General features: G+C 41.6%; 1 protein-coding gene across 4 annotated transcripts; it reads left to right on the plus strand.

The window, feature by feature from the left end:
* Positions 1 to 368: 368 nt before the first annotated feature.
* Positions 369 to 20,494, plus strand: LOC129368075 (APOBEC1 complementation factor-like). Of its 4 annotated transcripts, none has more exons than XM_055042900.1 (18): positions 369 to 466; positions 4,577 to 4,727; positions 4,800 to 4,934; positions 5,029 to 5,159; positions 5,568 to 5,806; positions 6,177 to 6,341; positions 6,893 to 6,990; positions 7,099 to 7,236; positions 8,305 to 8,449; positions 8,915 to 9,159; positions 9,330 to 9,466; positions 10,262 to 10,410; positions 14,423 to 14,527; positions 18,011 to 18,207; positions 18,292 to 18,466; positions 18,911 to 19,028; positions 19,134 to 19,314; positions 19,645 to 20,494. In XM_055042900.1, the coding sequence occupies exons 2-18, from the start codon at positions 4,626 to 4,628 to the stop codon at positions 20,017 to 20,019; spliced, it is 2,835 nt and encodes a 944-aa protein (XP_054898875.1). In that variant the 5' UTR covers positions 369 to 466; positions 4,577 to 4,625; the 3' UTR covers positions 20,020 to 20,494. The 4 variants fall into 4 exon arrangements, with proteins under 4 accessions (XP_054898875.1, XP_054898876.1, XP_054898877.1 ...); XM_055042901.1 differs by having other exon boundaries at positions 8,939 to 9,159; XM_055042902.1 differs by lacking the exons at positions 14,423 to 14,527; positions 18,011 to 18,207; positions 18,292 to 18,466; ... (1 more) ...; positions 19,134 to 19,314; positions 19,645 to 20,494 and adding an exon at positions 10,596 to 12,473.
* The last annotated feature ends 3,130 nt before the right edge of the window (positions 20,495 to 23,624 follow it).

Raw genomic sequence — 23,624 nt, forward strand, 5'->3', positions numbered from 1 at the left:
CACTTTTATCCCACACTGTGTTATTCTAATATACCAAAGGCTGACTCCATTTTGAATGCAATATCAATAGTCTTATCAATACTTTTGATCAGGAAGATTTTGGAAGCCCTAGCAAGATGATTCTCACAACATCTGTAAGCAGCTGGAGAGGCCTCTGATCCAGATCCTGTCGGTCAAAGGCCTCTTGATGCTCACACACACACACACACACACCCGCATACGCACACACACACCTACACACACAGGACTCCCTCAGTGTGTCCACAGATAGCAGCAGGTTAAACATTAACAACCTGCAGCTTGTAAAGCTAACACCAGGACAGTGAACCTTTGGAGTTTGATATGATGTGATCACACACACACATACACACACACACACACCATCTCGCAGGGGGCTCTGACGACACACTCACACTCAGAATGACACAGCTCTGATCGGAGGGAGGTGATCTCTGAAATTGCTCAGGTGAGTTTTTAAGATATTTTACTCCAAAAAATTGGTCTGAAAGCATCAAAACCTGGGAGCGAGAGAGAGAGATAGCAGATGTAAGTAAGTGTCGCTCGCCCTCTCTTTTTCTCCTCTGTGTGTTGAGGCTGAAGGCTGCAAACTGAGCAAACAGGCCGAGTTTGCGGCGAGCGAGCGAGCGAGCAAGCGTCGTCCAGCAGCTGCTGGGGCTCCTTCTGCCAGTGAAAGCGTTGCTGTTGACGTTTTCAGACCAGTTAAATGTCCTCACTCAGGTGTAAAACTGGGAGCTCTGGTTAGTGGTTCAATCAGAGGTAATCCAGACAAATCCCACAAAAGATGAATCCTGCTACCATGTTCATTTCTTTTGCATAACGCTTCACTTCCATACACTCTCTGTGAAGAGTCCAGAGGAGGGACATTAACTCTAATTTAATTTACCTAAAATATCTTGCGAAAAAAAACAGTTTTGTACTGGATCCTGAAAGTCCTGATTAAACTCAGTCGGATCATCAATCAGCAGCAGGATCTGCTGCAGCTCCTAAACCATTCAGCTGCATCATAAATGAGATGATTCAGATGATAAATCGGATGCAGATTTGACATGCGATTAATTAAACTTTTGATTCAATCATTTTTCTTGTTGGAGTGTTATGTGGAGGTACATTATCTAAATCCTTTTCCCACACAGAGACACATCCTCACTGGGCATGTGCAGTTAATCAGCCAGTTCATTTATGAGACTCTGACTCACAGCAGGAGACATCTCAGGATATTACAGGAAGAATACATTTTCAATTAAAATATAAATTTAAACTGTATGACATTTTATCAGATTGTTGAAAAAAAAAAGAAAATTTAAATGTAAAAAAATAATATTTTTGCAAACATTTTTATTAGTTTTTAACTTATGTCTATTGTAACACTTTATTTTTACTTTTACTTTTTTCTGTATTTATTTATGTATATTTTTACTCAAAGAAAATCATGTTCAAGTGGTTCAGTTGCTGCCCTTATTGGTGTTTTATTAAAATCAGACTCTATTTCAGCCCCAAGTATGTTCAAGTTAATTTAATACTGATTAAACCAACTGTTCCTGATAATTACTGCCACCTGCTGGTCGCGGATAAGATGACGACCACCATGTCACCAACAACAAGCAGGAACTTTAGTATTTTTCTCCTCAGAAAATCAGGATGAATTTAATCAGCACGTCTCGGTTCTCCTGTCAGCTCGATTTATCAACACATTCTTACAGAAATCGCTCATATTACAAACAATCAAAATTCAAACGCAGCAAATAATTGCAGGTGATGAGATAAGCATTGCCTCTTTAAATAAAATGAGATTATTTTCTGTCAGAATTTCATTTCATTTATACATTTTAGTGCCAGTAAAAGTGCTAATCTAAAATTAAATTGGATTAAAGAATGAAAACATTCTAGACTTAAAAAAATAAAACTCTTTAGATCTTCTGGCTCTTCAACAGTCACCGTGCCTCATTGCAACTGGAACAGGATGTGCTTTTGCCTGACTGTTGGAATATATATTATAGGTCATGTGACAGAGATATTTCTTAATGAAGGAGATGGATCCTGGATAATAAATATTCATAAGCATCATGACGTATCCGCAGAATGGCTGAGGCTTTTATTTCACAGATCGGGATAATGATCTGTGAATTAACTCAGACTGAAACTGTTTTCAATGAGGAAGTCATTCCACATGGACATAAAGGAGCAGCAAGCAGCTTTCGGCTGCAACCAGAAGTCCAGATCAGTGTTAGTTCCTGCAGCTTTAGCTGTCTGACAAGTTAGTGCAGGCAGATCGTCACACGGCTGCAGTCGGAAGGGCAAAAGTTGAAGCTGATAGAGTGATTGATCAAAGATCAGTCATAATCTGAGCTCCAATATCTGATTGCGTAAAACTGAATGAAGACATGAAATGTGCCCTAATTATTTTTTTATTAGTTTTGCCTTTTAGTCAGTTTTTCCAGAAGATGCTTATTGATATGTTGAACAGATTAGTTTGAGCTAAAAAGTCACTATGTCTTCACTGTGGCGGCCATGTTGGTGAGACGGTGTCGGTCTATGATTAAAAGCTGGTTTCCTGACATCTTCCGATTGATTTATCTGACTCAGACGGAGTGCTTTTTGTTCATTCTCGTTCTTGGAAATGGAGTCAGCAGTTTGAAGACAATCTGGTTCCTGAGTTTAGCCGAACTGTTTAGAGCCCCACCAGCAAGGGCAGTCGATGTTTGAATGTTTGAGGAAAAAATATTCAATTCTGGCCGGCATGAATTTTGAAGAATACCCTCTTTTCTACCGTATTCCATCTCTATTTCATTTAATAAAATTATTCCAATCGGTTTTCTGACAGGTATACAAGAATTTCTTCAAAGTCTGGAACACATTTGACCATTTTTACATTTAGTGACATCCCCTGTTGACTGATTTAAAAGTTCCTCAGGATGTACCAGAACAAAACAAATGAAGAAAAAAAAAAAAAAACTCATGCTTTTATTACATGAATGTAATAAAAGCATCACAACATCCCAGATCTTCATAATGTGACCTGGAGTGTTTTGGTTCAAGTTATACGAGCCAAGCGTTTTTACGGTGGGAGGAGGCGTTCTGTCTAGTTTGAGACGCTATTTGCTGAATAAATTCAGCGAAAGCTCGACCTGATGTAGGCTGTGGCAGGTTTCCTCCCTGTGGGACGGTGAGACGGACTGTCAGGCTGTCCACTGTCTCTGTTAATGATCAGCCTGCAGACCTTGACCTCCCCGCCGCTCATATCTGCCGCTCACATTGGAAAAAACAAGGCGAGGAGGTGCAGACCTGTGAGTACATGATGTCTCAGCAGGGACATGAGTTGATCTAACAGAGGGCTGCAGGCGGTTCCACCAAATATGACTGAGACAAAGAGAAGAAAAGAGGGAACAAACAGTGGATCTAATGATTAATTCAGTTTCAGCATTCAATTGTCTTTGATAGGAATCAATATGTCACATTACGGCCACAAAATGTTCACTTTTTTTTTTAAGAGTCACATTTAGGGCTGGACTTTGGCTCAGCCCTTACAAAACATACATTTTTCCCTCATATCAAGTCGTCCTGTTCCTAATTTGAATATATACTGGGACTAATTAAGCTGTCTAGCACACACCTGGAAGTTTTGTCAAAACTTTCTTTGATTTTGGAATTGATTCAACTTAACAACTTCATGTTCATGGGCAGGAAACTGATCCCACAGCATGATGCTGCCGCCACCGTTTCTTACAGTGGCCATTGTGTTCCTGTCAAGTATCTGGCCTCCTCCAAAGCTGCTATTGACCTCTTGGCAGCCTGCTTTACCTGTTCCCGTTTCCTCTGTTCATTAGTTTTACATAAATGTCCACCTTTAATAAAGTCATGGTTGTTTAAAAGAAAAAAAAAACGAAACAGAAAAAGAAAGAGTCAAGAAAATTGAGCTATGACACGCGAACTGTTTTAGGATAGTCAAATTTACAAAAGTTGATAGCAGGTATGAACTCAAGAGATCCGAACGTCTAAAACGAGTCATTAGGGCCAGAACATCAGCTGTTTGTGTTTAATAACAGTTTAGTGCAGCTTTTGAAATATATATGTATTTTTTTATAGTTAAAACGATTTATTTTCTGCTTAATTTTTCTGTATTTCACATTGACTGTGGGAAAACTCTTTATATTAATCAGTTTTACTTTTTTTTACATGAAACAAACTATTTGGTAAAGTGTTGAAAAAGTGCATCTCAGTGAGGAGCAGGTTCAGATGATCAAGGATTCCTGGAAAGTTATTTGAGATGATATTACAAGCTTTTCTGTATAAACTCATTTAGCTGCGGCTGCAAATTCTACTTTGTTTTGGTCAGGTATACATTCCTTCTCAAGCTGCAGGAATTTGACTTTCTGAAGAAGAAAATAAGGCTTTAATGTTTTGAATCTAAACGGGTTTATAAAAAGAGTTTTAATGAAACAAATACAGGTTACAACCATCATCACAGACAGCCTGATTGTGGTCCTGTGACCCACCCAAACTCTCACAGACCACCAGAACATCAGAACTGAAACCTGCTTTATGTCCGTTTCTGCAGTGAGCACCCCTAATTTCCCTGATTCACAACCTGCTGTTAATCACACCCAATGGAATCCAATCAGAAGGGAAGTGAGGACGGGCTGGCGGGGACGCAGAAAGAGGCCGCTCTTCGGGCGCTCACCCAACAGACCGGATACCAGCTGAGACAGGTAAGGACAGAACTTGAGTGCCGAGGGGAGTTCTCCCCATGCCACTCCTCATTTTGGGGTTCTATTCTTCAGGAGAACGGTCAGCGGCGGTATGGTGGCCCACCGCCTGACTGGGACGGACCACCGCCTGAGAGAGGTAGTGAGATCTTTGTGGGGAAACTCCCGAGAGATCTGTTTGAGGATGAACTGGTTCCGTTGTGTGAAAAGGTGAGGCATTATGGAATAATGTGAGGAATACGTCCCTTGATGTCACTTTTTTGCTTTTTTTCAATCTTCTGGCATTCTCTGCCCCTGTCATCAGTTTGGAAAGATCTATGAGGTGAGGATGATGATGGACTTCAATGGGAACAATAGAGGTTATGCCTTTGTCACCTTCACCAACAAACAGGAAGCCAGGACAGCCATGAAGCAGCTTAACAACTATGAGATCAGGTCAGAGTGGTTCTTCACCTGCAACGACAACCTTTGCAATTATCTGTTTTAAACACCCATCTTCATTTAAAACTACCTTATTGCTAGCACATGACCCTAAAAAATCTGAGCCAACCATTCATCTAGGCCTGAATGTTATCAATTTACATGTCACTAACCAGAGTAACTATACTATCAAATGACCAAACACTTTACATTTTATGTGACCAGACCAATTCACATCACCATTAGTTGATCACATAACAGCACTGGATCAAAGAAAACTGTTTCATGAACAGTCTAAGACCGTAAGCGCATTCTTCTAGAGACTGCTGCTTTGTTGTTCAAGTACAGAGAGATGTCATCTGCGTAGATCAGAATACTGGTTTAAATTGACATTCCTACAATGGTTTTCTCTCCGTCTTCCAGGAACGGTCGCTTGCTCGGTGTCTGTGCCAGCGTGGACAACTGCCGTTTGTTTGTCGGGGGCATTCCTAAAACCAAGAAGCACGACGAGATCCTAGTGGAGATGCGAAAAGTCACGGACGGCGTTGTGGATGTCATCGTGTACCCCAGCGCTGCAGACAAGTCCAAGAACCGAGGCTTCGCCTTTGTCGAGTACGAGAGCCACCGGGCAGCTGCCATGGCCAGACGCAAACTCCTGCCAGGTAGAGACAGCAAACTCTGGAGATCCATGCAGTTTCTTGGGCCAGTTTTGTCTCTAAATTACAAGAGATGTTTCAAATCGATGGGTGTGTGTTCAGTTTCGAGATGCTGAAAATATGCAGGTTGATCTCACACCGGCACAAAGCTGATAACAAACCAACAGAGAACATCATAAAAACAGTCAAAGTCTTCAGCTGTCCAAGTGTCAGCCAATCAAAGGCAACTTTATTGATGATGGGTTCTCATGATAAGAGAGCAGATATTGAAGATGGAGTCACTGTTTCCAGAGTTTTTCTGTAAAATCACAGACACCCATTTTGAAGATCTTGGTCCATATCCAGCTCTAAACAACAAACCTTGTCAAACCTTCAGGCCGGATCCAGTTGTGGGGCCATCCCATCGCGGTGGACTGGGCGGAGCCTGAGGTGGAGGTTGATGAGGATACCATGGCAACCGTAAAGATTTTGTATGTGAGGAACCTGATGTTGCAGACCACTGAAGAAACCATCGAGAGGGAATTCAACAGCCTGAAACCAGGTATAACCGGACTCTCTGCTTTCAGATTGTCCTTAAATGCAGCTGACAACATCTTCTTAAACTCTTCTAATGTTAGTTTCAAGCTTCTAACAGTCAGGTTAGTATACAAAACTTTATTGACAAAAAAAAAATAGCTAAATGTTATTTAGCTGAAAAACTCCAAACAAAACATATTTTGCCTCGTAACAAAATATATAAAAATTTGATTGGATCATTCAGGAACAAAAGTTTTAATAAAAGAGAGTGAAAATAAATTTTCAACGTCTAGTAAAAAGATGTAAAGGCCAACCAAAAAATATATTTAAAATTTCAAACCAAAACTTTAAAACTTTTTAAAAGCATTGACATGTTTTCTATTTAGAAAATAAGCAATTAATTAAGGTTATAAGTCATTATTACCATAAATTCATATAATTATTGAAGATATTTTTCTCTTTTTTTGCAACATGCGGGTTTCTTTGCATCATAAATACTGCATGTTGAGTGGGTGGAGCTCCAGGAAAGTGAAAAGTGTTCAAATGAGAACCAGCAAAGGCATTGTTGCGTTGCAGGTGCAGTGGAGCGAGTGAAGAAGATCAGAGACTACGCCTTCGTACATTTCAGCCAGCGAGAGGACGCCATCAAGGCCATGAATGCGCTCAACGGGAAGGTCAGCTCTGCCCGACCTCATTTCTCTGCTGTTTGCATGTATATTCCAAAACGTCTCAGGGAAAAGAAATATGTTCTGCAAAATAAACACTCCTCTCTCCGCCTGCAGGTGGTGGACGGCTCTCCTATTGAGGTGACTCTGGCCAAGCCAGTGGATAAGGACAGCTATGTCCGATACACCAGAGGAACAGGAGGAAGAGGAGGCTCGGTTCTGCAGACCGACTACACGGCCTATACTCTGGGACAGGTGGGACTGTCCCAGAGTCTTAACTGAAAGCTCTTACCTGAATACTAAAAAGGATTTGTAATATTCAAACAGACATTGTTATAAATTAGTTATATTCAGGAAGGAATTTGAGCACAGAGGAGCCTTGAACTGAATCTACAGTAAGTAAGGAAATGAGAACCAACTTGGAGTGTGAGCATCAATATCCCAAATTACAACAGGAATTTACCTTGCAGCACATAACTACTGACAATTATCAAACCTTAGCGCAGTGTTGTGATGTTTTCCATTGTCGCTATTGTAGCTTTATCTGATTTTAATGCATCTATGTGACAGTTATAGAAAATTTCTTTCAGGACAGTTAATGCATGATGGGATAAATCCAGACTAATACAGAAATCATATTACAAATCAAAGGTGTACACAACAAGAGATTGAGAGAAACAAATTGTTTCAGAAAGTAGTGAAATAGTTACAACACTTAGTTTGTTAAAGAAAAGAGAAAATTAAAGTTGAAAATCTTAATAAATATGGCTTTTTTTTGTTTTGTTTGTTATCTAGCTTATGAAAATCCCTTCATTGGAAAGTCGAGTGGGAACATCGTGAACACGAAAGCCATAAAATAGACTGAATTGAACCTGAGTCTGATTCACAGATAAACAGGAGATAAGGAACTGATAATGAGCTGAACTCTGAGTTCCCCGAGTCTCTCTGTGTTGCTGTTCCGCAGTGTTATCGAGATTGACAAAAATAAATTAATAAATAAGAAAATAAAAAAATCATAGGACGTCAAACGTCTTCATCCAGTGGCCAGTTTGGACCAGTGATAGTAACACCAAACCCAGGAACAGGAACCAAACCATTTCGAACAGGAAAACATTTTTAGCGATACTTTTGTTCACCAGAGTTCTATAGAGCAGTAGGGGGCGCAAAATACATTTTGTTTCTGGGTGTTGTAAGTTGTTGCAAAGAACCTGAAAATATAAAGTAAAGCAAGTGTAACAAAATCCAAAGTAATTCAAGTTAGCTCCAACAATAGAGGTCGTAATATAAAAGGCAAACTTTCTCTTCTGCCTCTGTTTCTCGCAGGTGTATGATCCCACCACGGCGTACCTTGGTGCTCCCGTGTTTTATGCCCCGCAGGCCTACGCCGCCATTCCCGGTCAGTTCCGTTTCCCAGCAACCAAAGCTCACGTGGGAGGAAGGGGTCTGATCAGGACGCCGTCGGTCAGAGGTGAGAACGCCGTCTCTGTTCACGTGAACTGGAGAACATGATGGAGGCAGATCTGCTTTCAGATCTTGACTTGACAGCAGAAGCTGCTTAATCTGATGCTGAAGCTCCGCCCCTCCACACAGACTGTCCAATCGCAACTCAGCTGCTGGTACAGATCATTTGGATTTAACTTCAAGCACATCTCTTTATTTGCTTTGAGTTGCACCTGTGGCAGATGTGACGCGGAGGGGTGGATCTTCCTGAATCATGTGGATGTAATGAACGTGGTTTAAAAATCAGACTATTTTATGGTAGGAATCTTGTGAGATCCTCTGAATCAGCTGAAGTTTGGTCAAAATTCACAAGAAATCACTTAGCTGTTACCTTTGTTGTCAGTCTTTGCTGTGATTTATTAATTGTGTGATTCTTCTACCCTGCTGATTTCCGGTGATTTGATTGATTTACTGCCTCTCCGATCTCCTGTAGAAATTTACATGACTGTACCTGTAGGGGCGGCGGGGGTCCGAGGGCTGGGTGGGCGGGGCTACTTGGCCTACGCAGCCGGGGGCGGAGCCATGGGGCGAGGGGGTGGAAGCAGCACCTCCTACGGGCTGAAGGGGGACAAGCAGGCCGAGGAAAAGCTGTACGACCTGCTGCCGGGGATGGAGCTGACACCGATGAACCCGGCTGCCATGAGCCTCAAGGGCACCGGCATCAAACCACCGACTCAGGTAATGGAACAACGGAGCGAAACGTTTGTAATGTCTACATGACTCTTCAACTGAAAGCCTCTGGCTCTTCATTCTCAAAAGAGCATCAGTTATGAAAATCCTTGACTATGTGGAACTTGGAAGTTCTTCTCCCAAGGCGAACACCTCCAACCTGTCTGTGCTCCCGTCAGGTTCTGGAAGAGCTGTGTCAGAAGAACAACTGGGGTCAGCCCGTCTATCAGCTCCACTCGGCCATCAGTCCGGACCAGCGGCAGCTGTTTCTCTACAAGATCACCATCCCGGCTCTGGCCACACAGTACCCCAACGTGTGAGTACAGGCAGCTCCACTAGAGCAGCAACCCAGACCTCTGCTCCATTTCATGAATCTACATTTAAAAAAGCATCAGCTGGGGAAACCTTTCAGCAGGTGGACGAAGTATAAGATAAGGAGACTGTTATTCTACTTCTTTGTAAGTCGGGAAATTTCCATGATTTATTTTCTTTTTTCCACATGAGTAAAGGCAGTGCAATGCTGTCGATTGATAACTGGAGATGAAATGGATCTAATGGCAGGAAGTGGACAGGTTAAACTGAAAATGTCTAGTCATCATCTGAATAGGTAAATGTTCATGCCATTACATGCTTCTTCTTCTTGGTTGAGAGTCACTGCTGCCTTGTGAAAACAGTGGCCAAAAGCTTAAAGATGAGACTCCTCGAGTGTCAAATGGAGACTGGGTTTTGTACCAGAAACGCTGTGCCAGAGTTTAATCCTTGAATAACTGCTGATTGGGTTATGAGAGTTTGCATTTTTAGTGGTCATGTAGGACATTTGAGGGACGATGGTGGCAACAATGGCAGGAGTTCATCCCCTAATTCGGTTTGTCATATTTCATTTTGAACCAAATGAAATATTCCAAGAGGGCTTACCATTTGCCATTTAAAATTGAACTAGAAAATTAAATAAAATTAGTCAATATTTGAATTGAGTTGAAACTCGTTCCAAAAACTTTTTCTTTCAGAATGCTAAAAAGTGGACAGAAAATGACAACTTATAATTTAAACTTAAATAATGGGTTAGTTGTGTCCACTTTGGGCTCATCTGTGTTCGTGCGTCTCTCTGCAGGCATCCCTTCACCCCTGCAAAACTGTGTGCGTCTGTGGAAGAAGCCAAGGTCCACGCGGCCGAACACACCCTGCAGACGCTCGGCCTGCAGACGGAGGGCGCTGCTGACGCAGGTTGTGCCACTGCAGCGGCCTCGGTAGCCTTCCCAGGTATGTGAAGGTCCGTACCCAAGTCCAACTAACTTCTCACTTCTCGCTAAAGCAGCGACAGAACCCACTTTACTCTCAGCGTGTGACCAGAACCAGATTACACGTGTGGTTACAAGAAAGGACCACATGTGAACTTGCAGAGCTTGCGAATAATAAGGTGTCTTTTCTTACGTGTCTCCCTGTAGGCTACGCTCTGGCGAGCCCGGGGTCATCGGGCGTGGTCTCCCAGCTGAAGCAGGCTGTTTCTCTGGGTCAGGACCTGACCGCCTACGCCACTTACGAGGGCTACCCCGCGTTCGCCGTGGCGGCTCGCCACACTGACGGATACGGCGTTTTCTAAAGCTGCTGTTTCTGGGCGCTGAGTTAAACCGCGGAGCTGCATTCGCGCCACACTGCTTCGCTCACCCGCAAAAAGGTCGATTCAGTTTGGAAACACCTAAACACTGCGACCTGACAAGAAGTCAAATCTGATTGCGTCTTTCCTAAAACCAAAAAGTGGACTGGTGTGAATGCGGCATTCTGTTGTCATCAGACAGGGAGATTTAAACTTCTTTCAGTCTCATCCCAGATCGCCAGCTGCTGCTGAAAACCTGATCAGACTCGTCAGTCGCTTCTAAGCAACTCTTCGCCTGTCGCCTGTTTCTGCTCCTCGTTTAATCCGAATTGTCCACTCATCCACAGTTTGGTTTGTGATGCTGAAAACTGCCTCTGATTGGCTGATTGGCGTTTTCTGGTCAGATTTGTACAGTGTGGCTTATCTCTAACCAAGACTTGTGTTTTCTGAGTGTCTTCTACTGGTGATTGCAATGGCTTTTGGGTTAGCTTTAGCTTTTTCTTCAGATCTTAAAATCTGATCCAATTCTATACGTTTGAGGCAAATAATATAAATGGAAAAAGAAGATGGTAAACTCTTCTTTTTTAACATCTGTAATTAGCGGTGCTTATTCTTATTTTTTATGTCAGTAAAACTCACAGCGAAGTCCTGATTTTAAATTGAAGCCATCTTTTTTTTCTGTTCAGCTTTTAGAAAAAGCTCTCAAACCAAGACATTAGAGTTAGGAAGCTCCACCTGCTGTGCCAATGATGATGATCATGATGATGACTGTATCTCATTGGAGGTGCTTTTCCCATGCAGAAACTTTCCCAGAAATTCTGATTGAACTAAAATTAGAATTTGCAAATTTTTTTATTTTTATTTTTTAAACAAGGTTTATTTTGTTGCATACCTTTGACCCCTCCACCCCCCCTTTTTTTGACTCCGTCCAACACAACCAATCAGCACCCGCAGGATGTAACAGAGATTAACAATTGTATTTATTTAAACAAATCTACACAAAGTAAATCTGCAAAGTTTGTTGGAGCTTTTTAAAAGCAGACCTTTCATTTGTGTTGTCTTCTGTTCTGCAGGTTTGTTTCCTCCAAGCGTAAAAACGTCCGAGCCCCTAATTCGGATTAAATTTGTCGTCTCATTTCTGATATTGTTTTTCAGCGTTCGTATTTTCAGACTGAGCGTTTTTTTTTTCTTGCGTTGGTCTGTTGCATTAGTTAAAACTCACCTCCCTCTCTGGAACCTTTCAAATCCAGGAGTTGGCCTTCATTCACCTCCACAGCGTTTTATGATAGGCTAGAAGTTAAAAAAAAATTGCTCCAGGGTATCTTGTGGTTTTTTTGTTGTTGTTTTATTTTCTTATGAGTAAAAGCGGCTGCTGACAGGAGCAGTTTTAACTTTGACTTCTTCTACTGGACTGAAGGTTTTGTGGAGATTTCAGATCAGATGACACGAGTTGGCGTCCGAGCTGTGAACATGCCGAAGCAGAGACAGTATTAAAAGTGTGTGAAGCACTTAGAACTTATTTTTGTACGTGGAATCAGATGAACTATCCAGACGTATTTGTACAGAGGTATTTTTAACTTGTCTTTGCTGCCGTAATTGACTTGGGGAGAAAAACCATGCGATGCTGAATCAGAACCCAATCTGTGATGAGAGAAGAAAATTGTGGGCATTCTAATATTCTCTTTTATCATTTCTAATCTGAATGGATGAAATAAAGAATTAACATATATCTTTATTGTTTCTGGGGGTTTTTTGTGTACTTGTGTGTGTGTGTGTTTTTTCTTTTTTTACAGTCTACAGATGTTTTTGCTTGTTAGGCGTTCAATTACGTTATGCTTCCCCAGATGTACCAAACAGGTTCTAATTTTCTACTTCTGTCTTTGTCAGCTGTTGTTCCCAAACAGACACAAGTTCTATAGAAATATTTTTCTTACTCTTTAATTAGGTATTTTATATCTCTGTTCAGTTGGGGAGTTTGGTCCAGTTTTTATTTTTTTATTTGTTTGTTTCTGTTCTTTAAAATTTCTTTGCAACTGTGTGAGTCTCACCGCTGCACCTCTTATCAATTTCAGTCAGGATTTTATAATACAATAAGCCAAAACATTTTCCAGATCAAGATGTATTTTAGCCAACTATCTAAAAAAATGTGAAGGTTTCACAAATTATTGCCTCAAAAATCATTATGATGTTTGGATATACATTCTAAGTCCGTGACCTCCTGATTTGATTTAGCGAATTTAACTTCCCTTTACGATTAACAAAGTCTTTTTGAATTTGAACTGGAAATAAAAAAAGAGAGACACACCTCACTGGTTATAAGGAATGGTTTCAAACCCTGGACTTCTTCATTCTGACACCTCAATCAGAGCAGAAAACAGAGCAAAAACCTTTTTTTTTTTTGATGAATCAGCTCTTCAAATCAAAAATCCCCGGACAGAACAGAAAAAATAAATTCCTACCACTAAATACGCAAAAAGTTCAGGATAAAAACAGGCGTGTCACGTTAGATAATGATGAGAACCTCTGGAAGCATCTTGCTGCCATATTCTTCTGATAGAGAAGTCTTCATTTAAACTTTTCCAACAATCCATACATGATCAGTTTTTTTTATATTTTTTTTCTGTAATTAACTTAGCATTCATTGATAACTGCTGCCTTTGGAGGCTGAGGTGGAGCTCCTGGGTGTTTTGTCTCTGAGCTTTGCATTCTGATGTTGTCTGCTATGATGTCCACTCATTGGAAGACTTCTGGCAGCTGACCTCAATTTTCAATCTGTTTAGCAGTGTGTCTTTTTGCAGCACGATGGACGTCGGATTGTTCCGAAATGATCCTTTCAACCTTTCCCAGATTGGCGTGCGGCAACAGTTGCTGCTCGAACCTAGCACACGTTGTGGCCCCATTTTTAAACCAAACCCCGGGGCCAAATGAGTGGAAACCTTTAAAGCTGAAAGGCTCTGAAGCAAAGCAAACACTGTATTCGCTCCTGTCGGTGGAGCGCGACCCCAAAGCCAAGCAGTGCTTCGTGAGCTGCAGCTAATCCTCTTATGTAAGCGCTCATTTAATTCAGTTTTCAGCGTGGCCTCTAATCCTCCATCAGCTGTGTGTTAATCCACAGAAGAAGATGTCGCTCTCAGGCAGCAAACAGTCAAACATCTGCAGATGTTCGGGACGTTTCTCGGCGTAACGGAAATGTGAAATGGTGCACAGTGGATTTTTTTGGGGGGGCGGGGGTTTCACGCTTAAAAAGTCATGATTACTGTCATCTTCTTGTCTCCTGTGTTGCAATCTGAGAAAAAGTAATCATTACAACTCTCTCTGACACAACGGATGGATTCAATTCCCGAAAATAAACACAGCAGGTGATTATCACGGTTCCAAAAAGTGAAATTTGAACATTGTTACTCACAGACTTACATATAAGCCTGTAAAGTGCTGCACATTTTCTGAAGGTCTCTAAAGGTTTCTCTTTGGACCTTCAGTTTCAGCTTAAATATAAGCAAAGAAATGTGTATGCATGAAAAATAAAGGAGTGAAAGAAAAGTTTGTTGTTTCAGTGGATGTGGAGGAATAACAACTTTCTCTCTGCTCATCATCCCCTGATGTCATCAAGCACAGAGAGAGAGAGAGAGAGAGGAGAGTGAGCTGCAGACAGAGTGGCCAACTGTTTCTCCTCTTCAGGTTTTCCGGTCATCTCTCCGAGTACCAGCAGCATGACGGAGCCTCCGAGTGGCCTGAGCAGTCCAGATGTGGAGGAGAAGAGTCTGCAGCCGGACGACCGCCCAGGTCAGTGTCAGTCGGCTCATTGTCCCCATCAGACAGACTAAAAATGTTACCGTTTCAAAAATATCTTTAGTTTCTATTGTCTGCTTTTAGTTCTTCCTCAGCCGACAAAAAAACAAACATTTCTGTCGTCTCCATCCGCTCTGCAGCAGAGTAAAGCAAACTAACCCGAGCTGCCTGCATCCGTTATGATCCCCGGTGATGAAGCGTCACTTCCAGCTCAAACATCTGGACTCAGCTGCCCTCGGCAACGATTCAAAACTAAGATTACAAACCAACTTGGTGTGAATCCTCTGATACAGAGCTGTACTGTTTAGGTTTCATGTTCATCTTTATTTTGAAGGCCTCACATCATAGAAGGAGATTTTTACTCTCGGTAAACAATTTGTCAATTTGTTCTTTTTTTTTTAACGAGAAAAAAAAAGCATGACACAGTTAAGAAAACGCTGGCCTGCGAGGTCGTCGCCAACACTGAAGACACTGATACTGTTGCCAGGACAAATGGGAAGGTGCATGTCTGAGCCATGACAATAAGCTGACCAAGCAGCTGGTATGACTTTCACCAGACTGGTGTGTTGGGTAATTCTTTGCCCTTTGTTGTGATGAAATGAATGTTATTTCATCACGATGTGAAGAAGAGAAAATCAGTGCTGTGTACTAACACTAACTTAAAGACACAATGTAGGGCCTCCAGAGCTGTGGTGTTATTTACAGAAGGCTCCGATCGGATAGGAATGTGCTGAGGATGATTGTTGTCTTTGGCTGCTTTTTAGCTGAATGACCAGGCTAACAATGGACTGGATATCTGAGCTGCTAATTTTATGCTACTAATTAGCAGTTTTCCTACTATGTGGCTCTGGATGAACTCAACCGTTTGTCACTTCCTGCTGAATATTTGCTCTGAGGACGACGGGACGGTTTGCTTTGGATTTGAGAAGCATCTCCGAGCTGAAAGATGAACGGTGCTGCTTTGATGGATGCTTGTTGCCTCATGTGTCCCAGCAATTTCCTGTTCCTACAAGACTAGCGCCACATATTTTTGAAAAACAGGCAAGCAAAAATGTAAAGTCAGCCGTTGATTGCAGGACGGTACATGAGCTTACCACGTTGTCTTGCCCTTGTGTCTTCTGGTCAATGGTCTTCTGTGCTTTTTCAGCCCTTTGCCCCGTATGTACCATTCAGTCGCCATCCTTCCTTCCAGTTGTTGCCAAAGTTGCATAATGACGACAACAGTGACACAAGCTCAGTGTTGCCTTCTCTTGCGTGGCAAAGTAAGTTGACAATAGCTGCAATCTTTGGAGGTGGCACTCTGTGCAACGCAAATGCAACCAGTGTCAGGATACAGCAGGTCAAGGCCGACTGCAACACTGCAGTGGAAAAAAAAAAACAGCCTACACCGCCCTCGCAACTTATTAAAATCTTAAAACCTCACGGTAGAGAGGAATGTTTTCGCCCTGCAAACCTAAAAGGGGATCAGGCTCTCATTCGATCTCATCCGCACTGAAAGTTTCCCTTGTAGAACCATATTAGAAAAGGGTGAGACAGTTCAGCATCCGTCAAACGATTGGGATCCTTATCGTCTGCTGTCCTGCAGGCTGGAAGAATAAATGAGCGTCACTGTACTCTCCTCTCAAACCGAAACCAGCTGTGCCTGGTTTTCGCTGGTGCTGCCGACCAATTTAAATTTAAACAGAGAAGCAAACAATCCAGATGACATAAACATCCGACTGCTTCGACTTTGGATTTTGGATGCAAATTACAGCCACAAACGTCAGAGATAACAGCTTTGAGAGAACCAGCCGGAGATAATAAAAACATGGAGTTACAGTAAAAGATGAAGGAAACAAGATAACTGGGAGTTTTGAGTTGATTCGTGTCGTTTTAAGATAATCAAAGGATAAAACTGTGATTAAAAACAGCAGTGCTAATTAGCCCAAATCAACAGTACGTTGTGACCTCTTTCAAGGATCATCTCTCCCAGTGATGGTCGGATGGATCAGTTTGGGCAGGTGGCAATGGCTCAGAGACCTTAAGAGGAAAAACAGCTCCCGGTTTCTGTTTCTTTGTGGTGGGAATTTTGGCAGCTCAGCCTGCTGATTTCCATCCCTGTGGATAATTACCTTCCCAGTGGGGGATGAATGGACACATCACTTCCTCTATTCACATAAAGGACGGAAGGATAAAAGAAAAAGAACAACAAAAAAAAGCTGTGGTAGCCCTGAAGGTGTTTGTAAATCTGATCATGAGTCAAGTTTCAAATGACCTGATATTTACTCTGCTAAAAATTGAAATGTTTCTTGTTTTGATTTCTCTGAATCCCTCAGGTTTGTTTCCTACGGTTTTGCTGAAGTTTTGACATCTGCAACTGAAAAACAGACCTGCCTCCAACATCATGAGAATAAGCTCGACTGGCTGCAGCTTCAATTCATCTATAATAAAACAAAACTTCTAGCACCATGTTTTTTTTTTTTGTCAGAACTGACCTGCACCGCCTCTCCAAACTGTTTTTTTTTTTTTTTTACTTTTCCCCTCAGTGAGCTCTCAGAATGGACCCCCTCCATCCAGGCCTGTAAGGCTTGGAGCCTCCTGCTGTCCTCACCTCCTCAACAGGCTCCTTGTTCGGCCTTCAAGCTCTCAGTGTCTTTGTGGACTGAAGCCTTTTTGTCCTCAAACATAGGCAGAAAAGGGGATGGGAGAAAAAGAGGAGGAGGAGAACAGTGACGAACAGATACAGAGCACAGCAGGACGACGCAGACCTCTGCAGGATTTCCTTTTCTCCGTTCTGTTGGTTGTAAAGGACCGAACGAAGCAACGAGGGGCAACATGACGTAGTTCTGTTGTCGGATGTTGTTTCGTTGGCTCCAGTTGACACGATTCTGAACTGGGATCTGATTCAGGGTCAGAGTATCCGACTTTTAATACATTAATCGCTCACTGTGACTCTGAAATAATCCTCTTGCATCATGAAAAAAACAAAAACAAAATGCCCTGACCGTCAAAAAGGACGGGAGCACCGGCCTGCTTCTCTCCTTCTGCCATGTCTGAGGACTGGACCACTTTTCCTGCCACACACCGAGCTTCAGTTTGTCGGTTCTCACCAACTTCTGCATGAGGCATTTTGAAATGATTAAGGTGACGCCTGATATTGGACACCCTTTCCAAAGAGAACGGGACAAAAGAACAACTGGATGTCTCCATTGATTGGTATTCAAATTGTCAGTGCTGGATGACAATTTCAGCTGCACTGAAAGAAGTTTTTCTAAGATTTGTCCCATGCGCAGCAACGGATGCATGTTAAGACATAAACTTGAGTTGAGGAAATAAGTTTTTTTTCCACAAATCTTCATGTTTGCTGTGACAGGGCTTCCTCTAATTGACAAAAAATAATAGTAGAAATAGAGTTTATTTTTAGAAAATGTATTTAATATAGGTTACTGTAGAAGTATTCGCAGCTGCTATCGAAAATCAACATTTTTGATTTTCCAGAGTCAGAGTCTGCGGACAGCGGCATCGGGGACGGGGACGAGCTGCCGGTTCCTCAGCAGATCATGATCAGCAACGTCACATGCGACTCCTTCAAGATCAGCTGGAACACGGAGAGCAGAGGCCAGGATCGCATCACGCATTATTTCATCGACCTGAACAAGAAGGAAGACAAGAGCTCCAACAAGTTCAAGCACATGGTGCGAGACGTCCGGCCGTGGCGATGGCAGACGTCCGTCTCGCCGCGGCCGCCGCGTTGATTGAATTTCATTCTTGTGTTCCAGGACGTACCGACCAAGCTGGTGGCCAAAGCGGTTCCTCTGCCGATGACGGTCAGAGGTCACTGGTTCCTGAGCCCTCGGACGGAATACACCGTGGCCGTTCAGACAGCCACCAAGCAGCCCGACGGAGAATATGCTGTTTCTGCTTGGAGCGAGATCATTGAGTTCTGCACAGCGGGTCAGACGGAAACACTGAACCACCTGCTCTTCTCTTCAGTTTCTTAGAATAAAGAGAAGGCTTCAGGTTTCACAGGAATGTATTTGTCAGCTTTCAAAAATAATGTCCTTAGTCAATTTTTGCCAAATTGTTTTTATTTATTTATTTATTTTTACCTGAATCATCTTTTTTCTGTTTGTTTTTCCAAAAAAAAGAGGTGATTATTATAATTTTTTTTATGACCATTATTTTAGAAAGGTGACAATATGAAGTCTTGCTAACCTCCTTTTTTTCAATCATGTCCTATTGTTATGTGAGATCACCAAACCAGGATGCATATTTCACATGTCTTTATTTTGTAAAAGTCATTCTTTTACAAAAGCCGGCCAATCTCAGCCGAAGCCTAAATATAAAACAAATAAGCAGATGTGCAGTTTAACTAAAACCCAAGGTTTGATTTTGCAGACTACTCCCCCGTCCAGCTGAAGCAGCTCCTGCTGAAAGCAGAGGCCATCGCTGGCAGGATGTTGCCGTTCAGCGTCTTCTACAGAAACCAGCAGGGGGAGTATTTCCAACCAAACAGGTCTGACCTACCGGTGCAACCTTACCAGTGCTCCGTGCTATATTAAATGTGTTTAAGCCCGTGCGTCTGTCTCTCTGCCTGCGCATGTGTGTGTTGTGTGAGCAGCCAGTATTACCGCTCCAGAGATGCTCAGTGCCGTCGCATGCTGCCGTCAGTGAAGGACAACAGCGGCAGCCACGGGTCACCCATCAGCGGTAAGCTGGAAGGAATCTTCTTCAGCTGCAACACAGAGTTCAACACTGGACGACCTCCACAGGATTCTCCGTACGGGCCGTACCGCTTCCAGGTACATCTGTTGAGGAGAACAACAACCATTTAGTCTATCCGTCATAAGTACCATAACATAAAAGGTGTTGCTGTTTTGGTTTCCTGGTACCTGTGATCTTGTTATGGTACTCATCTCTAGATTTTGTTCCTCTCCATGAAGTTGTGCCAGAAACCTTTGCAAAATCTGGATATTCGTGTCACGCAGAGATCTCAGATCCAGTTCAGTCCACCGTAGGACTATCAGAACTTCTTGTTGAACAAGTCCAACATGGGTTGAAGTGAGAGTTAGTTACGATGCAATTGTCTTGAGTGACCGCACACATCACGCATGTCCATTCGTGTTTTACAGATCCAAGCAGACCTCCTGTTCAACCAGAACACCAACGCCTACTTTGGGGATTTTTACTGCATGTACACCTCATATCACTATGTCATTGTGGTCCTGGCCCCCAGTGGCTCCAAAGGGGACATTTTTTGTAGAGGCAAGCTGCCAGCCTTGGATAGGTCAAACAACTGCTTCCTGAGCTGCAGTGAGGAAGAGGACGGCTCGCTGTCCTTCCGTCACGCTCAGGACGTCATCCTGGAGGTGATCTACACAGAGCCGGTTGACGTGTCTCTGGGGACGGTGTCACAGATCAGCGGACACCAGCTGATGAGTCTGTCCACCCTAAACGCCAAGAAAGACCCCAGCTGCAAAGTCTGCAACATCAGCGTGGGACGTTAGCGGCTTCTTCAGACAGGATGACCAGCTGACCCCATGGTATCACGCACAGGAGGTACTAACTGACTTTAACTCTACTGGTTACGTCCCAGCTGAAACCATGCTCGTTGATTGGTTCGGCATCAGCAAGACAGCGCCCTCATGTGGTTTTGGATGAAGACGGTTCAGGATGGGCAAAGAAAACATGGAAACTGCTGCTGGTTTCTGTCAGTCTGCTTTTTTATAACCTTTTCTGTCTGATTTTATTGTTCCCACAGTCGGTTTACAAAATATGCATCTGAACCCCGAGAGCTTAGAGATCATCAATGCCTTATCTTTCGTTTCAGTCGAGCTCTTCTACGGTAAAGTCTTTGGGTCGGGGGAAGTTGCGAAATTGAAATATAAGCTATAAACAGATTAATTCAGTAGAGAATAACGTCAAGATGCTCTGAATGTTCTATCTTCAGAATCAATAAACAGAAATGTCACTTGAAAAAGACTTGCTGTGGTTTCTATAAAAACAGCCAAATAGCTTCCAGAGCTTTTATCATTTTTAATCAAACATGGAAGATAAGTCTATTTGTAAAGAGAGAAACCTCAGTTAATCAGATGCTGAGCTTCCTCTTCTTCTGTATCTCCTCATCATTGAGTTCGCTCCGTGAATCTCTCAACAGTTTCATTGCTTATGTATGAAATACAGTCATCAAAACCCTTCCTAATGGGTCAGTCAATAAAGAGACATTAGAAATGAATATCATCTGTATAAATGTGTGAAATGTTCCTTAAAAATACTTACTTCCCATTAACAACTAGTGGTAAGTACTTATCAACTAGTTGTACTTATGGTAAGTACAGCTACCCTGAGGAACCCCACGTCGGATCAGTGTAAATAAATAAGGCTACAAAAATTGCCAGAAATGGAAGAACATCTTTTTTTTTTTTGTCTATGTTATATCTGTGGTTTTACTAGTGAACTCTGGTTCCAGGAATTCACTTATCAGAATAAAGATAAAGAGACAAGACAGGAAGAAAAAACCCAAAACTTAAAAACCTCATAAGAGAGGACAACGCAAACAGCATGAAGACAGAGACGGACATTTACCTGGACATGGCTCAACGGCTGGTGATGTTGCTCCTGCTGCTGCTCTGGGCTCAGGTAGGACAAAACAAATGTTAGGGTCAAAATACAAAACAAAATGTCAGTCTATTAAATTGTGATGTGTGGGATTTAAAACTATGATTTTTCTTTGCCAGGTTTTTATTTTTATTTCCACTGTTTAGAATATTGTATATCTGCTGACTTGACTGAAACCGTTTTGGTAAAAAAAAAAACTTGATATGTTTTGTTCTTAGAGAACAGAAATTACTTGACACCAAAACACAGAAGTTGATGAAGTGTCTCAATTCTGACATTACTAAGAATATGACTTGAAGCTTGAACTGAATAATTATATTTAATTCAGCTAAGTTTGATCTAAAAAAAAAAAGTGTTATAATTTTTGTCAACAAAACACAGAAAGACATGGTGCATATTATTAATGAGTTTCTGTTTGTTCTTATTTACGACTATAGAGCAGCAGGCTGAAGGAAACGACAGCCCAGCAGGTAATAGGATCCTGTTCAGTCAATGTGACGATTAAAAAATACATCAATACATTTAGGTATTGAAAAAAACATTTATGTCCAGCTAAAAGCAATCTGATTTACAATAATAAAATTTGTAATGTGGTAAATTATTTTATTAGAACAGTTTAATTCAGTGTGACTGCATTTATAACAGCAACATGCATAGAGATAGACCTGAATATAAACTGTTTTAAGAAACCAGATTAATATTAACTTTGATGCAATCCCCTCAGTACTATGAGACAGCACCGGAAAGTGAAAAAAAAGAGATTTTTCAGTTTTTATTTTCCATCACATCAACGTATCAGGGGCTACAATGGATTGAAAGAGGGATTTTTAACCTTTAGTTTATCAGTGTCATTACCATAACACTATAATCAAATATTTTCTCAGTGGGGAGCATTTTCCATGAGCATGAATCACACTTTGAAGATAGCGTGATTAATATTTCACAATGAAAGACAATAATTAAAGTAAGGGATTTAGAGCTTGAACGTTTTAAACAGACAGAAAGCACGGAATAGTATTACGAGTGTAAATGCAAAAGAATACAAAAGTGTTGCTTTCAAAATATATCAAAACACACCAATGAGCCGCTTTATTTTTTATTTTTTGGAAACTATTAGAAAATAAATATAAACCCAGATGCATTATTTATTTCATCTGTCATTATTATTTAAATGGAATGCCTTAACGGTTCTTTCTTCTTTGTGCACAACACGAGATTTTCGACTCACCTGAGCTCAACATTTCAACAACAGATTTGTAAAAAGCTTCATGGTGCTTTTTATTTAGCAGTGGATTATTGTGCTTGGTGTTCATAATACTGATGTTTGTTTAATGTTTTGTTTTTTTTAAGATTTTGTTGGCTCTAGTGGTTTTGAAAGTAGTCAAATACTCTTGAAGGAGAGAAGTGAGAGAGGGGGACGACATGCGGCGAATGACACCAGGCCGGGAATCAAACCTGTCTGTGAGGGCTAATGCCTCCGTATCTAGGTTGTGCTTTGCCCCTGCACCACCGCAGCAACCCTGTTTAATGATATATTAATTAGGGAAGAAAAAAAAAAAACTCAAAAGAACAAACTTGCTCTTTCCACATTTTTCTCCTGCTGTATCTTAGTGGATCAAGGTTCTTGGACAATTCGTGTGATTTTACCTCTCGAAGCATTAGAGGAAAAAAAAACTCAAGCATGTCTTTAAACACAATGTTGAATAGCACTTCTTACGTAGATCTCATTATTTGTCTCTTCTTAATCTTTCAGGAGCTTCATGTGAAACAACAAAAGCTGACGTTGTGCTGTTGGTGGACCAGTCTGGAAGTATCAACCCTCAAGACTTTCTAGATATGAAATCATTTATGTCTGAACTAGTTGAAAATATCCATATCGGGCCCTTCAGTTTCCAGATCGGTAATAATTTATGATCATCTATTAGAGTTGTTTAAGTCAGGACACAGTTTCTAAAAGAAATCACAGACAACCTTTTACAGATCTGGAAAGTATAGAAACATTTAAAATCACAAGTAACAAGGTTTTATTTATATTCATCCAGTACATCAATAGCACATTCATTAAAGCAATGTCTCAGTATTGTTTGACCAATAGCTATGTGCTTTTTGTAGGTCTGACTAAGTACAGTGAGAAAGCAACAACAGAGTGGGATTTGAACACACACAGAACCAAGAAGTCCCTGCTGAAGGCTATTAACAAAATACAGCAGGAAGGAGGAGGCACAAGAACAGGTCAGCGTATTATTTCTGAGAAAGCAGATTCTCGGCATGAAGAGCTGTGGAGATTCAGGCTCTGTTCAGTCACAAACCAGAACATCTAGAAAAAAAGTTACACTATTCCAGCCACTGTATGAAATCTAACAGTTTTCTTCTATCAGACAAACAACCTCTGATGAGAATTCAGACCTCACTAGATAATGTGAGGTCTGAAGAGGATAATGTGAGGAGAAGGAAGAAGGTTTTCAGTGATATGAAAACAGAATCCTGTGTCTGT

Source organism: Poeciliopsis prolifica, unplaced genomic scaffold (assembly GCF_027474105.1).
Source record: "Poeciliopsis prolifica strain line A6 unplaced genomic scaffold, Auburn_PproV2 SCAFFOLD018, whole genome shotgun sequence".
Classification (NCBI taxonomy): Eukaryota; Metazoa; Chordata; class Actinopteri; order Cyprinodontiformes; family Poeciliidae; genus Poeciliopsis; species Poeciliopsis prolifica.